The 17297-nt window shown below is 46.2% G+C and overlaps 2 protein-coding genes across 2 annotated transcripts in view; both read left to right on the top strand.

Moving 5' to 3' along the window:
* LOC111981138 (microtubule-associated serine/threonine-protein kinase 1-like) overlaps nucleotides 1-5948 on the top strand; it is a 45652-nt gene extending 39704 nt beyond the window's left edge. The window contains exons 18-20 of the mRNA XM_070433715.1: nucleotides 1423-1559; nucleotides 1706-1893; nucleotides 2017-5948. Coding sequence (XP_070289816.1) covers nucleotides 1423-1559; nucleotides 1706-1893; nucleotides 2017-3689 — 1998 coding nt within the window. The 3' untranslated portion in view covers nucleotides 3690-5948. The remainder of the gene's footprint in view (nucleotides 1-1422; nucleotides 1560-1705; nucleotides 1894-2016) is intronic.
* A 302-nt stretch (nucleotides 5949-6250) lies between these two features.
* On the top strand, nucleotides 6251-17198 carry LOC111981136 (cysteine protease atg4da). The gene is given in 14 exon segments (XM_070433742.1): nucleotides 6251-6401; nucleotides 9710-9957; nucleotides 10046-10129; nucleotides 10260-10393; nucleotides 10396-10430; nucleotides 11145-11149; nucleotides 14289-14368; nucleotides 14371-14597; nucleotides 14694-14761; nucleotides 14855-15003; nucleotides 15111-15189; nucleotides 15276-15352; nucleotides 15625-15744; nucleotides 16259-17198. Coding segments are annotated over 13 exon segments (1431 nt in total). The 5' UTR covers nucleotides 6251-6401; nucleotides 9710-9770; the 3' UTR covers nucleotides 16445-17198.
* Nucleotides 17199-17297: the final 99 nt, after the last annotated feature.

Genomic DNA, 17297 nt, shown 5'->3' with positions numbered 1-17297 from the left:
CCGTGGCTGGATCAGTAATGGACACAGGSCACCACTTCGAATCAAATCAAATCAAATTGTATTTGTCACATACACATGGTTAGCAGATGTTAATGCAAGTGTAGCGAAATGCTTGTGCTTCTAGTTCCGACAATGCAGTAATAACCAACGAGTAATCTAACCTAACAATTTCACAACAACTACCTTATACACACAAGTGTAAAGGGATGAAGAATATCAACACGTTAAAAAAAAKWAAATACTGCATAGTTTCCTAGGAACGCGAAGCGAGGCGGCCATCTCTGTCCGGGAAGTTTATATATATTTTTTTATTTAAAAAATCAGGCGCCAGCAAGGTGGAGGAGGGGTACTGGTATGGGCTGCTATCATTAAGGATGAGGTAGTTGGACCTTTTCAGGTTGAAGATGGACTGAAACTGGAAGATACTTTCTTCAAGCAGTGGTACAGGAAGAAGTCCTCAGCATTCAAGAAGGCCATGATCTTTATGCAGGACAATGCTCCATCACATGCATCCAAGTACTCCACTGCTTGGCTAGCCAGCAAGGGCCTCAAAGATGCCTGAATAATGACCAGGCCCTCTTCCTCACCTGACTTAAATCCTATTGAGAGCTTGTGGGCCCTTCCCAAATGTGAGATTTAGTGTGAATGAAGACAATACACCTCTTTGAACAGCATTTGGGAGGCTGTAGTTGCTACTTCAGCGAAAGTTGATTGTGAACAGATCAAGAAACTGACAAGACTCCATGCATGGAAGGCTCACGGCAGTTATTTAAAAGAAGGGTGGCTATATGTCACGCCATGACCTTAGAGAGCCTTTTTATTTCTCTATTTGGTTAGGTCAGGGTGTGATTTGGGTGGGCATTCTAGTTTGTCTATTTCTTTGTTGGCCGGGTATGGTTCCCAATCAGAGGCAGCTGTCTATCGTTGATTGGTGATCATACTTAGGCAGCCCTTTGTTTTGTATTTTGTATTTTTTTGGTGTCATTTAAAATAAAATAAAATGTACGCCCACCACGCTGCACCTTGGTCCAATCCATCTTTCAACGAGCGTGACACTATATTGGTCACTGAATATTTTTGAAAGGCCAAACTTGTTATTTAATTGTCATTTTGTGTTACTTATTTGTTACACTTACTCTAAAAATTTAGAATAAAAAGTGAGTTGGGAGAAATTATTTTTGTAGTTCAGTTGCCTAATAATTGTGCACACTAATAGTTGCCTAACACTTATATATTCCCCTGAGAAAGACAAACCTCACTATTCCTTTGTTAAACATTCAGGTTTGAGATGCAATAACATTTTGGATTGACTGAGAGCATTGTGTTTGTTCAACAATAAAATGAATCCTGAGTAATACAATTTGCCTAATAATTGTGCAAGCAGTGCATACTGTACGTTTTTTGTTTCCGTTGTTTCTCCAGAGTGGAAACAATGTGACGGTGACCACCACGCCCTTTGAAAACACCTCCATCAAGATTGGTCCTGCCCGCAAGTCCAGCTACAAGTCCAAGATGGCACGGCGCAACAAGAAGACAGGGGCTAAGGAGGGACAAGAAAGGTACAAGTGGGTTTCTCTGCACAGCAGATGCTACACTATGATTTCAGATGAGCGCTCTAGAAAATCAATGTCATTGACTCTGTTCTTCTAACTCTCTCTCTCTCCTCTCATCCTCCCACCTCTCTCTTTTCACTTCTCACTCGCAGTAAGAAGCGCAGCTCGTTGTTCAGGAAGATCACTAAGCAGTCGAACCTGCTCCACACCAGCCGCAGCCTGTCCTCTCTGAACCGCTCTCTGTCATCAGGGGACAGCCTCCCAGGCTCCCCCACCCACAACCTCTCTTCCCGCTCCCCCACACAGAGCTACCGCTCCACCCCCGACTCCACCTACCTGGGTCAGTATGAAGGGCATTACTCTACCTACATTACTGTACAGCACTCCTCTTAGCATCTGCACCCTCACATAACAAAATAATACAGTTTGAATTATTGCTATATGTCTCCTCTTCACTCCTCAGGCAACACTTCTCAGAGCAGCTCTCCAGTCTCCAGCACCCCTAACTCCCCGGCTGCCTCCCAGCACATGAGACCCAGCTCCCTGCACGGCCTCTCCCCCAAGCTSCACCGCCAGTACCGCTCAGCCCGCTGCAAGTCAGCTGGCAACATCCCCCTYTCCCCCCTGGCCCACACACCCTCCCCCACCACCGCCTCTCCCCCACCCCTGTCTGGCCACACGGTGGGTAGCTCCAACACCACCCAGGCCTTCCCAGCCAAGCTCCACTCCTCTCCACCTGTGGCCCGTCCCAGGCCCAAAAGCGCAGAGCCCCCCCGCTCACCCTTGCTYCAGCGGGTTCAGTCGTCAGAGAAACTGGGCGCGACCCTCCTGCCCTCCTTTTCATCTTCGTCATCAGCTTCCTCGCCCATTGCAGGGGGGGTGTCAATGCGTAAGCACAGCCTGGAGGTGTCACATGGGGACTACAGGAGGGAGTCTTTCCACTGCGAGCACAGCCTGCAGAGTCTGCTGGAGATGGAGGGAGAGAACGGGCCCGTTCCCCCCTCTCCCTCATATTCCTCCTCCCCCTCTCCCCCCACGGTTGGAGAGACAGGGTGCCTGAAGCCTTCGAGGAGGCTGGGGAGACAGGAGTCGCCCCTGAGCCGGGACACACTGCAGACAGGGAGGGAGAGAGCTGCCCAGACTACAGCATCTGACCCTCACACTGACAGCACACCTGTTAAAGTAGAGCCCAAGACCAGCGCTGGTGAGACAGCTCAGACATTAACCCCTTGTGAGGCTCTGAAGAGAAAAGCTTCCCCAGTACCAGGTGAGGCCCAGCCTAGCCCAGCCTCAACCCCCTCCACTCCAGGAGCCAAGTCCAGCCCAGCAGACAGACCTCTAAGCTCTAGTGCTCCAAGCTCTGAGACAGCCAGTGGAGGCCCTAAACCCACTGAGAGGGCCCCAGTCCAGGCTACATCCCAGAGTCCGCTCTCCCAGGAGCGTAAGCACCAGGCTGTCCAGACAGACACCACCCCAGCAAGCAGAAGCCAGAAGAAGAGTGAGGAGAAAGGGACTGTGGGCCCAGACAAWGTCACTACACAGAGGGTGGGAGCTACAGAGTTGGCCAAGGCAAGTAAAGACACACAGATGGGAGAGAGCACTTTGAAAGGAGGGATGGGTGGCATTGACAAAGCCAATGAGACCAAGGTTAAAGGACCTGCTCCATCAGTCCCAACCCAAGCACCAGCCCCAACCCCGGCCACATCCCCTCTTACCATAGGCCCAGTTCCTGCTTCAACAAAATCCAGAGCAGACAAGGTTTCTGTTCTGTTGAGCAGCTACCGAGGGGCCAAGGAGGAGAGGAGTCACCTGGAGGTGGTGGAGGAGAACCCCATGTCCCCCTCCTCCACCGCTGCCTCCCCCTGCTCCAGCAAGTCACGCCCCGTTTCCCCTGGTGACAAGCCAAGCTTTGTGACTCAGCTGACCAGTGTGGCCAAAAACGTGCTGGGGCCTATGAAGATGGGATCCCAGGAAGGGCCCAAGGGCGGTGAGGAGAAGCGGGGAAGTTCAGCAGGAAAGTCTGAGGCTCCATCTGGAGGTGGTCGACGGGGGGCTCAGGGGACATCTCAAAGTCCTGCCGGCTCAGCTCAGCCTGAAAAGGCAAACACGAGGAATTCAGGTAAGCACCACTCCTGATCTGCGAGTGAGAGACAAACCTGGGATCTCCCGGAAAATGCCTTTTGGACCGGAATATCATGCCACCATATCAGGCACGGACAGGGCACCCTCAAAAAAGGGACAAAAACATGTACGCCTAAAGAAACACACACCAAATAGCTAGAAAATACAGACCTGTAGATAAAACAAGAATATGTGGAGGAATGTGCTTTAATGCTGTTCTCAAATGTGTGTATGTATGTACTGTATGTGTAATGTATATAGTAAAAGCGTGTCTTCTTGCATGTTCCAAATTGTACATGAGAGATGAAAGAGAATATTTAAAGAGATTAGGAAAAACATCTAACAGACCTGATGGTAGTGAACACTGTGAACATCATGTCAACAGCCCCCACATGTTCCCAATGTAAACAGCATGTCAATAGGCAGGCTTCTGTCACAGTCTGTCACCATGAGGAGCATTACCCATGTCCGTCAACTTCGATGCCATCTCTTCACTCAGTTAAAATACAAAGATAATACAAAGACCTTGTGTTTTTCTCACATAGTACCTGGAAAAAAGATTGAGAGAAGAATTGTTGCATTGGTGTAACATGCATTGGTGTAACATGCATTGGTGTAACATGCATTGGTGTAACATGCATTGGTGTAACATGCATTGGTGTAACATGCATTGGTGTAACATGCATTGGTGTAACATGCATTGGTGTAACATGCATTGGTGTAACACATTGAGATGTGTTCCTAACTGGACTAAGATGATGACCTGCTTGCTAAATGTGGAACTTGGAATTGTATTGTGTAAAGAAGAGCTGAATGAATTTGTTTGAGTGTTTTAAGGGCTGAGTCRTGGTTGGATTTAGGTGGACTATCTGAACTTGCACAGGGACACTATGCAATGGAATTTTTAGGTATTTTCCTGTGTGTCCCCTACAATGTACCCATGAACGGATGTTAGGGAGGTAACGGTTTGCAATAAGCCAAGCAGAGCAGATATATTGTTCTACGAATTGTCTGCATTGACTCCACCCACTGGGCACACACTGGTTGAATCAATGTTGTTTCCACATCATTTCAATGAAATTACGTTGAACCAATATGGAATAGACATTGAATTGACGTCTGTGCCCAGTGGGCATTGTGAATTGTGCAATTATTTAGGTTCTGACATGAATACAGTGCTAATGAATTGAACTAAAGAAGAGGAACCCATATGTCTCTGTGTGTGAATTAAGTGTGGTCAGGTGATGGAATAGATACTATAGAATGGGAGTCTTCTTTGAGACTTACTCGTACTCTGGCAACGTAGGCTAGAACTCTCTCCCTTTTCAATGTATGCAAAATTAGCATTGTATAATGTAATGTGTGAATAAAAGTGCCAGTTTTAATTGAGGGATAACATGTTGTTTACAGTGATGTGTAATGCTATGCAAGTTCTATGTAGAATTCCTAGTGAGATCTGAGAGCCCGCCGTAGACCTAGGCAGCACTCTCATCAGTGACATAACTTAATATGTTCATGCCCATACCTGTATCAGACTGCCATCTTGTGGTCATCACACAACTGTCCTGAACATAGTATTTGAGGTCAAAATGTCATTTACACATAATCAGTTCACAATTGAATGACACAAGATTAGATTTTATCCGAGATATTACCCTCATATCTTCATTATTTTCTATTGTAACCATTGTTCCATTCATATAGCTACTAGAAACTTGTTTGTCTCAATACAATTTGAAAAAACTTTTGTTGTGTGTATTATGACCGATAAAGAGAGATGTATGATACTGATACAGTGCTCCTAGGAGACGACAAACAGCTCATATTTAGTTGAATGCTAGTTAAAAGCTTGTGTTTGTGTATGCGGGGGTTTGTGTGGAAATTGCACTTTATTTTGTGTCAAATTTATTTATCTATTTATTACACTATTTATTGTATTTGATTATTTGTCAATTGCTCTCAAACGGTTTACTTGTGCATTGTTCTTTGAATTGTTATTTATATCTCTAAATTGTAAGTCTACAAATGAGAGAATTTACCTAATCTGTGTGGTTGTCCTATTTTGTGCAGTTATACTTCTGTCATTCCATAAGAGAGTTGCAATACACCATGGCCTCTGTCCATGTTGACTTATTTGTGAGTTTTGACTTTTTTATGACACTTCTCTCAGTTCATTGTTGTCCATGTTATTTTATTCCCTAGGCGCTGTTATGAAACCAATGCAAAAAAAAGCCTAAAGAGTAATAAAATCCTTAAAGAGAATCCTTAAATTATTATGTGCCTGTTTGTGTTCTTGTTGTGAGACAGAACTTTGACAGACAGCTTCTAAATGGATTTCAGATGGATCTACAGCAGGGCCACATTCAGCAAAACTTTGCCCAACCTTGCAGATAGACATTTCATGAATAGGGCAATACATAAATCCTTATTCTATACGTCAGAGAGGCATGTTTGTTTTACGTAGCATATATACGTAGCATATATATATATATATATATGAACGTTCCAAAACGTTGCGTCATGCTGAACACGCCGCTGTGTAGGGAGTAAGTCAATGGGGGTAATTGACCAATCACGATACCGATTGCCAAGTAGACAAACAGGAAGTCAGGCCGCTAGCTAATCATGGGATAACTTGTTTTTGAAAGGCATCTCCAATTCCGACGATTATTTTGTTGACAGTAGTTTGTAAGTGAAACATACAAGATGACAGATATGTAAATAAAGGTAAGAGGACAAATGATCGACCAACTATAAAGAGCTCAGGAGAGAAGAACAGCTAACGTTAGCTTGTTTACAGAATATAATAAAGACATGGATGTCGTTGGCTAGCTAGTTAACCCGCTGTCAATTAGTTATTAGCTCACTCACTAGCAAGTCAGTCAGCCTGCATTGAGTTCGCTTAAGATTTGAAAGCAATATACAATATTTTTGTTAGCTATATTTTTTTACAATGAAACGTTAGAACACATTCAGCCAGCAAGAAGCTCGCCAGTGACAAATGAATACCAACGTGCTTGCCATTGTGTTGGAAAAAATGTTGACTATTCATCTAATGTTGAGACATGTAGTTACCTCAGCACTAGGCGTGTCACTGTAATGTTAGCTGGTTGTCAACACGAATATTATTACTTACGTTAAACAATTCAGGTGCTGATTTATCACACAGCTCGCTAACGTTACTGATATACAGTGCATTCGYAAGTATTTAGACCCCTTGACTTTTTCCACATGTTACGTTACAGCCTTATTCTAAAATTGATTAAAWAAATTATCTTCCTCATCAATGTACACACAATACCCAATAATGACAAAGTGAAAACAGGTTTTTRGAAATGTTTGCAAATGTATTAAAAATAAAAAAACATACCTTATTTACATAAGTATTCAGACCCTTTACTATGAGACTCTAAATTGAGCTCAGGTGCATCCTGCTTCCATTGATTATCCTTGAGATGTTTCTACAACTGGATTGGAGTCCACCTGTGGTAAATATCAATTGATTGGACATGATTTGGAAAGGCACACACTTGTCTATATAAGTTCCCACAGTTGACAGTGCATGTCAGAGCAAAAACCAAGCCATGAGGTTGAAGGAATTGTCCGTAGAGCTCCGAGACAGGATTGTGTCYAGGCACAGATCTGGGGAAGGCTACCAAAACATTTCTGCAGCATTGATGGTCCCCAAGAACACAGTGGCCCCACCAAAACTCTTCCTAGAGCTGGCCGCCCGGCCAAACTGAGCAATCGGGGAGAAGGGCCTTGGTCAGGGTGGTGACCAAGAACCCGATGGTCACTCTGACAGAACTGAGAGTTCCCAGAGTTCTTCTGTGGCGATGGGAGAACCTTCCAGATGGACAACCATCTCTGCAGCACTCCACCAATCAGGCCTTTATGGTAGAGTGGCCAGACCGGACCCACTCCTCATTAAAATCACATGATAGCCCGGTTGGAGTTTGCTAAAAGGCATCTAAAGGACTTACCATAAGAAACAAGATTCTCTGGTCTGATGAAACCAAGATTGAACTCTTTGGCCTGAATTCCAAGTGTCACGTCTGGAGGAAACCTGGAACCATCCCTACGGTGAAGCATAGTGGTGGCAGCATCATGCTMTGGGGGTGTTTTTCAGTGGCAAGGACTGGGAGACTAGTCAGGATCAAGGAAAGATGAACGGAGCAAAGTACAGAGAGATCCTTGATGAAACCTGCTCCAGAGCACTCAGGCCCTCAGACTGGGGTGAAGGTTCACCTTCCAACAGGACAATGACCCTAAGCACACAGCCAAGACAATGCAGGAGTGGCTTCAAGACAAGTCTCTGAATGTCCTTGAATGGCCCAGCCAGAGGCCGGARGTGAACCCGATTGAAAATCTCTGGAGAGACCTGTAAATAGCTGTGCAGCAACGCTCCCCATCCAAGCTGACAGAGCTTGAGAGGATCCGCAGAGAAGAATGGGAGAAACTCCCCAAATACAGGGTTGCCAAGCTTGTAGTGTCACACCCAAGAAGTCTTGAGGCTTTAATTGCTGCCAAAGGTGCTTCAACAAAGTACTAAGTCACGGGTCTGAATACCTATGTAAATGGGATATTTCGTGTTTTTATATTTTATATATATTTGCAAAAATGTCTAAACCTGTTTTTGGTTTGTCGTTATGGGGTATTGTGTTTAGAATGATGAGGGAGGGGGGGGGGGGGGGAATATTGAATCCAGTTTAGAATAAGGCTGTAACGTAACAATGTTGAAAGTCACGGGGTCTGATACTTTCCGAATGCGATGTAGACTAGCCAGCTATAAAATCTTTCAATGTATATTAAACAGTTGGATACTAGCTACAGTGGGGCAAAAAAGTATTTAGTCAGCCACCAATTGTGCAAGTTCTCCCACTTAAAAAGATGAGGGCCTGTAATTTTCATCATAGGTACACTTCAACTATGCGACAGACAAAATGAGAGAAAAAAATCCAGAAAATCACATTGTAGGATTTTTATGAATTTATTTTGCAAATTATGTGTGGAAAATAAGTATTGGTCAATAACAAAAGTTTATCTCAATACTTTGTTATATACCCTTTGTTGGCAATGACAGAGGTCAAACGTTTTCTGTAAGTCTTCACAAGTTTTCACACACTGCTGGTATTTTGGCCCATTCCTCCATGCAGATCTCCTCTAGAGCAGTGATTGTTTTGGGCTGTGCTGGGCAACCGGACTTTCAACTCCCTGCCAAAATTTCGATGGCGGTTGAGATCTGGAGACTGGCTAGGCCACTCCAGGACCTTGAAATGCTTCTTACGAAGCCACTCCTTCGTTGCCCGGGCGGTGTGTTTGGGTTTATTGTCATGCTGAAAGACCCAGCCACGTTTCATCTTCAATGCCCTTGCTGATGGAAGGAGGTTTTCACTCAAAATCTCACGATACATGGCCCCATTCATTCTAACCACAGCAGCCATTATGGAATGGCAAGTCGTGTTGAACAACAAAGGAGCTGATTGGCTGACACTGCCATTCGAAAATGGCTGCGGTGGTTACTGCTAGCTAGCGTATGTTAGTAATAATACATATCCCATCCCTACATTGAGATTTATATTCCGACCTATATCTCGCACTGGCTCCCCATTGTCTTAATTTAACCATGATTGTGTTTCGACCCCAGTGGAGCTCAGTGTAAACAAGCCTAACGGTAGGGTTGGTATCTTCTAGCAACAACATTATACATTTACATTTAAGTCATTTAGCAGACGCTCTTATCCAGAGCGACTTACAAATTGGATTATAGTCTATCTATTTGAAAGAAACCCATGTCTGAAATTCCTACTGTCATCACAAGCTAGTCACGTGCCCTCAGTCTAACTTACTGAGGGGAATTATTAACGTGATGCAGTTTAACATACGTTTGTAGCTACTTCCTGGAGAGAAGACTTAGTATAAGCTACTACAATGATCTGTGCAGTCAATATCTCTCAGCTTAAATCTGAGCTTTGCCCCTGATGGTAATCAAGGTTTCTTCATAGCTGAATACTCAATGGTGTGTCCACTCTCAGGTTGATATGGCGATAAGGAAACAACCTCCAGACTCCAGACAGTTGGACAAGCCCAGTAGTCATGAACCCCAGTTCTCCCTGTGAGMGCCAGAGCCCTGAGGGTGACCCTCCAGATGATTGGTTCCACCTTTCCACCATGTCTCTGGGAACRCAGGGCTCTGATGGAAGCCGGGATGACCCAGAGGAACCTGAGGAGAGAGGCAGACTCAAGTCCAAGTTGGTGTCAGCATGGAACAATGTCAAATATGGTATGTGTGCCTAAAACCGTTTTGACCTAACAGTGATTAGTCACTTATTGTTTGTCATTTTATAGTTTGTTTTCCTTTGCCCATCCAGGCTGGTCGTTCAAGTCAAAGGCCCGCTTRAGCAAGACCTCTCCTCTGACCATGCTTGGACAGTCTTATCTGCTCAGTCATGGAGGTGAMAGATGTTCTGTTGGTTGGYTAACTCCACCCTTTTAAAAAGACCCACACRTAATGGTAAACTGGTATGTAACTGGATTTGAGAAAATTSTATATTCAAGGCCAGTGTCTGTCCTTTGTTTTGTCAGTGGAGAGGGAGTGCTTTCGCCGGGCCTTTGCCACTCTGTTGTGGCTGACGTACAGGCGGGGCTTCCCACAGCTGGATGGTTCCTCTCTGACCACAGACAGTGGGTGGGGCTGCATGCTGCGCAGTGGACAGATGGACTGCTGGCACAGGGGCTGCTGCAACACCTGCTGCCGCCAGTAAAAGAAAAACACACTTGTGCACATGGGAGACACACACACATATACATTTACATTTACATTTAAGTCATTTAGCAGACGCTCTTATCCAGAGCGACTTACAAATTGGTGCATTCACTTATGAAATCCAGTGGAACAAACCACTTACAATAGTGCATCTAACTCTTTTAAGGGGGGGGGTGGGGGTTAGGAGGATTACTTTAATCTAGGTATTCCTTAAAGAGGTGGGGTTCAGGTGCTCCGGAAGGTGGTGATTGACTCCGCTGAACCTTGGCGTCGTGAGGGAGTTTGTTCCACCATTGGGGTGCCAGAGCCAGCGAACAGTTTTTGACTGGGCTGAGGCGGACTGTACTTCTCAGGGTAGGGAGGCGAGCAGGCCAGAGGTGGATGAACGCAGTGCCCTTGTTTGGGTGTAGGGCCTGATCAGAGCCTGAAGGTCGGAGGTGCCGTTCCCCTCACAGCTCCGTAGGCAAGCACCATGGTCTTTGTAGCGGATGCGAGCTTCAACTGGAAGCCAGGGGAGAGAGCGGAGGAGCGGGTGACGTGAGAGAACTTGGGAAGTTTGAACACCAGACGGGTGCGGCGTTCTGGATGAGTTGTAGGGGTTTAATGGCACAGGCAGGGAGCCCAGCCAACAGCGAGTTGCAATAATCAAGACGGGAGATGAACAAGTGCCTGGATTAGGACCCTGCCGCCGTTTCCTGTGTGAGGCAGGGTCGTACTCTGCGATGTTGTAGAGCATGAACCTACAGGAACGGTCACCGCCTTGATGTGAGTTGAGAACGACAGGGTGTTGTCCAGGATCACGCCAAGGTTCTTAGCGCTCTGGGAGGAGGACACAATGGAGTTGTCAACCGTGATGGCGAGATCATGGAACGGGCAGTCCTTCCCCGGGAGGAAGAGCAGGCTTCCGTCTTGCCGAGGTTCAGCTTGAGGTGGTGATCCGTCATCCACACTGATATGTCTGCCAGACATGCAGAGATGCGATTCGCCACCTGGTTATCAGAGGGGGAAAGGAGAAGATATAATTGTGTGTCGTCTGCATAGCAATGATAGAGAGGCCATGTGAGGATATATGACAGAGCCAAGTGACCTTGGGTGTATAGCGAGAATAGGAGAGGGCCTAGAACAGAGCCCTGGGGACACCAGTGGTGAGAGCACGTGGGCGGAGACAGATTCTCGCCACGCCACCATGGTAGGAAGCGACCGTGTCAGGTAGGACGCAATCCAAGCGTGGGCCGCGCCGGAGATGCCCAGCTCGGAGAGGGTGGAGAGGAGGATCTGATGGTTCACAGTATCAAAGGCAGCCGATAGAAGTCTAGAAGGATGAGAGCAGAGGAGAGAGAGTTTAGCTTAGCATGCGGAGCGCCTCCGTGACACAGAGAAGAGCAGATCTCAGTTGACATGCTCAGCTTCTGAAACCTGAACTGATTTGGATCAAGAATGGTCATTTCTGAGGAGAGTTATACAGGAGAGCTGGCCAAGACGGCACGTTCAAGAGTTTGGAGAGAAATAAAAGAAGGGATACTGGTCTCGTAGTTGTTGACACGGAGGGATCGAGTGTAGTTTGTCAGAAGGGGGAACTCTCGCTCTCTTGAAGACGGAAGGGACGGTAGCCAGCGCGTCAAGATGAGTTGATGAGACGATGTGTGAGGTAAGGAGAAGGTTCCGAATTGGTTGGAGAAAGAGGAGGGGATTGGTCAAGCGGGCAGTGTTGGGGCGTCCGCGCCGTCACAAGACCGAGATTTCATCTGGAGAGAGAGGGGATAAATGAGGTCATAAGCACAGGGTAGGCAGTGTGAGAGAACCAGACGGTGTCGTTTGACTTAGCAAACGAGGATCTGATTGTCGTCGACCTTTCTTTCAAATGGTTCGACGAAGTCATTCCGCAGAGAGGGAGAGGGGGGCAGAGGGGAGAGGATTCCAGAGGGAGAGAAGAGTGCAAAGACTTCCTAACGGTTAGAGGCAGGATCTTGGGAATTGACAGTGGTAGAAATGGCTTTAGGTCATGCAGAGACAGAAGAGAGAAAGTAGAGAGAGGGTAGGACCAGGATGCCGGTCCTAGGGAGGAGTTTTCCTCCATTCCGCTCGGCTCGCCGGAGCCCTGTTCTGCTAGCCGCAGTGAGTCGTTCGAGCCTACGGACATGGAGAGGACCGAGCCTGGCCTGGCAGGATAGGGACATAGAGGAGAGTCAAAGGATAGCAAAAGGTAGGATGGAGCCGAGAATTAGGGCAGTGGGATAGGTTGAGAAGTGTTTGAGATCAGCAGAATAGATCTGATGGGAAGAGGAGAGAAGTCGGTAAGGGAAGAGAACGAAGGTTGGACGGCGAATCCATCCGATAGGGCAGTGTGGGAAGTGTTTAATGAGTAGCGAATGGAAAAGGATACAAGGAGTGTCGGAGGACTTGAGGGAGTTGTTTTCCAGGAGATTAGTGGAATGAACAGCATCTAGTAAACGATGAGGTCAACGTATGCCTGGCTTGTATGAGGGGACAGGTGAAGGGTGATCGTCAAAAAAGGAGAGGAGTGGAAGAGAGGAGGCAAGAGAGGAATGAGGTCAAAGGTAGAATCGTGGGGAGGATTAAAAGTCACCAGGACTGTGAGAAGGTTGAGCCATCCTCAGGAAAGAAGCTTTTCAGGCGCTCTGAAGCTCATTGATGAATCTCCTCCAAGAGGAACTGGAGGGCGATAAATGAATAAGGATGTTAGCTTGGAAAGTGCTGGTAACTGTGGCAGCATGGAATTGCAAAGGAGGCGATGACAGATGGTCAGGGGGAGAGAATGTCCACTTGGGAAGAGATGAAGGATCCCAGTGCCACCGCCCCGCTGACCAGAAGCTCTCGGGTGTGCGAGGAACACCGGGGGGGCAGACGAGGCGAGAGCAGTAGGGGTAGCAGTGTTTGCCCAGTGGTAATCCCATGTTTTCCTGTCAGTGCCAAGAGTCGAGGACTGGAGGGACGCCATAGGCTGAGATGAACTCTGCCTTGTTGCCGCAGATCGAGCCAGTTTCAAGAGGCTGCCGGAACCTGGAACTCCACGTGGGGATCGTGCGCGCTGGAACCACCAGGTTAGAATTGGCGCGGCCACGCGGTGTGGCGATTAAGGTATGGTCTGTGCAGAGAGGAGAGAAGAGGGATAGACAGACACATAGTGGACAGGCTACAGAAGAGGCTACGCTAATGTAAAAGAGATTAGAATGACAAGTGGACTACACTGTGTTCAGGAATTAAGTTTACCGTTGCAAAAAAATAAAAATCTTATTGCACTAAAATTGATATAGGACGTGCTGGCGGTGAGTAGGCTGGCTGCATGGCTGCGTTGTTGACTTTGTGTTTGAACGTGTAGCTGGCTAGTGAAACCTCGACAATTTCTCAAAAACTACACAATTATCTTGGATACAATGACAGCAAAGACAACTATGTAGCCTAGCCTAACCACACGTAATCAAGTCGTTCCGCTTGTAATGTAAGTTGTAGTGTTGAGTTTCTACAGTGCTGCTATTCGGTAGAGTGGCTAAACTAGGCCAGGGTAGCTAGCAGTGTTGACTAGTAGGAGACGCAGCGCAGGGCGTGGACGAAAATAGCTGGCTAGTTAACCGAATAAGTTACTTCAAAACCAACTCTAAGCCTACACCAATTTATCTTAGATACAAAGACGATAGGCGAAAGGGACAACTATTAGCCAGCTAAACACACACACACACACATAACATATACATACACAACACACACACACACACATATACATACATACAGGTACATGTTTCCAGCAGCATCTCAAAGTATCTCCTGAGTAAACACACTACTACAGTTTTATCACTACTTAGCCTTGTCCTTCTCTCTATTGTTGCCAGGCTGGACCTGGCTCTCTGCCTAACATGTGTCCAAAGATGACATAGAGGTACAGGAGTCTCGCTCCTTGGGTCCAGAGGTGGACTTAAGAAGGGAAGGAGGAAGAGCATAGTGTCCTTCCTGGAGAGTCGGACTGAGGTCACTCACAGACGGGTGGTGTCCTGGTTTGGGGACCATCCCATCGCCCCGTTCGGGCTGCACCAGCTGGTGGAACAGGGCACAAGCTCAGGGAAGAAGGCAGGGGACTGGTAAAGCTCAGGGAAGAAGGCAGGGGACTGGTACGGCCCCTCCATCGTAGCACACATACTTCGGTGAGAACTTAGAAGCTAAACCTGCCCCCCCCCCAGCCATCTGCATTCCATACAATACATCTTCCCTTAGTGATGTAGGGTGTCTGTTTGTTTTAGTAAGGCTGTTGACGCAGCATCAGCAGAGGTGTCCAATCTGACAGTGTATGTAGCACAGGACTGCACTGGTGAGTGTTCCCTTGTTATCTCATTCTCACTATTTGGCAGGGTGCCCATCAGACTATAGTAATAGGTMGTATCATTATGTGGTCCCTGTGTAGTGTACATAGATGACGTGGTGAGGCTGTGTGAGAGACCTCTATCTGAGGTCTCCACAGGACCCAGTCCAGCCTGGAAGTCTGTCATCATCCTGGTCCCTGTGCGCCTGGGAGGAGAAGTCCTCAACCCCACCTACATCAAATGTGTCAAAGTATGTGTCAAGTCAGAGTAACATGCTAGAGACATGCACACAGACACTGACAACCACAAAACACAGTGAGAGATTGGTAAACCATTCTTGTGTTTTTCTTTCCATAGAATCTCCTGAGGTTAGAATGCTGCATTGGAATCATTGGTGGCAAACCCAAGCATTCTCTGTTCTTTGTTGGGTACCAAGGTAGGTGTATGGTCTTTCTGTTGTCATTCTGTAATTTTACAGTCCTTGTACCCTCACTCTGACCATGCTCATGTCTCCTGTGCTAGACGAACAGCTGCTGTACTTGGACCCCCACTACAGCCAGTCCACAGTAGATATCACACAGGATAACTTCCCCTTAGAGGTAATGGAAGGCGCTCTTTTCCTGTTTTGGCTGTCTGTGTTGTTTGCAAACCCTATACATTATTCTATATCCATGACACTAGCACAGGTCCTAGACCAAGATTGTATCTCGGTCTAGCAGTATAACACACTTATTTACCGACCTGTCTGTGCCTGTTGGCCACGCTTTCGTGATACAATCAAGATAAAATCTCGGTCTAGAAACTGGCCTACCCTGACGCCACCATCTCTCGCCTTAATGGGGCCTTCTTCTCCTCTCCACTCCCCCTGCAGTCATTTCACTGTAAGTGTCCCAGGAAGATCTCCTTCAGTCGCATGGATCCCAGCTGCACTATAGGCTTCTATGCCAAGAGCCAGAAGGAATTTGAGTTACTGTGCTCAGCTGTTAGCACGGTATGTGGGGCACACAGGCACTATTGCTGCTACTATTTATCTAAGCTATACTATATATTATTTTTGTGTATATATTTCCAAACATAAAAATCCCAAATATTAAAATMGTTATTTTGTTACTACTTTGTATTACTTATTTTGTTTTCTTTTTATAAATGTGTATTGCACTGTTGAGGAAAGCTTGCAAGTAAGCATTTCACTGTACCGTTTACACCTGGTATCCTGTGCATGTGACCAACTTGATTTTATTTGTGGTGTCCATGTCAGGGGCATAGGCTGGCTATGGATTTGAACCTTGGACAAGATGCTGTTGACTCTTGAGATCAAATATGCYTATATGAAGAGTATGCTGTATAACTGGTGCAGAACATGTTTTAGTTGCAAGGAGCCAAGTACATTATTGCTTTTACAGTATGTCAGTAATACAGTCATTGGTTAATGGTTAAATTGAGATGAGGGGAAAAATAAGAGCTCTCCTAGAGATGGTTCTCTAATTGATCTTTCTCTTCCCCAGGCTCTCTCATCATCAACAGAAAAGTACCCCATCTTCACCATTGCAGAGGGTCAGGGGCAGGATGGGGGGCAGGAGGATGAGAGCGATGCACCCCCAAACTCTGTCACCCACATCTTGACCAAGGACAAGGCGAGGCTGAGAAGGACCAATAACAGCAACAGCATGGATGAGTTTGTGTTATTGTGAACTAACGTAGCAGGCATAAGTTCTAAGCTCGGTTGAATTAGCTGTATCCCTGAAAACCGGAACATCCGGTTGTTGGCAACTCCGCTAAGGGTGCTGTGAACAGACTGACTTAATGTGGCCAGCAGGGAACATAATTCACATACCAACTCATACACACGGTTACTGAACTGAGCTTTATCAGTGGCAGCTACTGACGGGGGACATGCTCCAGCATTAGCCTTTATCCCCAACCTCCACAGGCAATACCCAGGCTGGGTGAGGTGTTGCTGAATAGAACAGGCCAATGACACTATTCTTGTGTATTTATTAGTTTGGGCTAATTATTTGTTTTAAGGGGATGTGTTTTTATGAATGTAACAATATTTTTTAAATGAAGGTTTTTGTTTAATTGTTTTTAATTTTAAGGTTTTGATATTAGTATGGTTTTGAGGTTCTTACGTTAAATAACCTGCCTTCAACTTCGTTGTTTACTATTCTACATGAAGTCATGGGTGACTCTCTGCCTGGCTGAAAGACACTAACTGACCCTATTTCATAATTGTGTAGATAGGCTGCTCATCCCATAGTCCTCTCCACTACAACCTTTTGTTGAACTACTTTGTCCAGCATTAGACTCAAGACAATCTGGGCTCTGAGCTGCTGTTTGACGTTATGTGACAGGATGTCTGCTCTGTGAATGGATTKGGAAATTGGATTCCTTAGACCGTGTGACGTGCACATGGAACCGTTGAAGGAATAAATMTATCTTCTTAGAGATGTGTTGGTTTTATGTGGTTGAGTGGGGAGAGTTTAAAATAATTTCAATTAAGAGGCACATTCTGAGCAATATGGGGTTGCATTTGCCCTGTTTTCA

The sequence above is a fragment of the Salvelinus sp. IW2-2015 genome, linkage group LG20, assembly GCF_002910315.2.
Source record: "Salvelinus sp. IW2-2015 linkage group LG20, ASM291031v2, whole genome shotgun sequence".
In the NCBI taxonomy this organism is placed as follows: domain Eukaryota; kingdom Metazoa; phylum Chordata; class Actinopteri; order Salmoniformes; family Salmonidae; genus Salvelinus; species Salvelinus sp. IW2-2015.
Note: the sequence above shows the minus strand (reverse complement) of the source record. Positions and strands in the feature narration are given on the sequence as shown.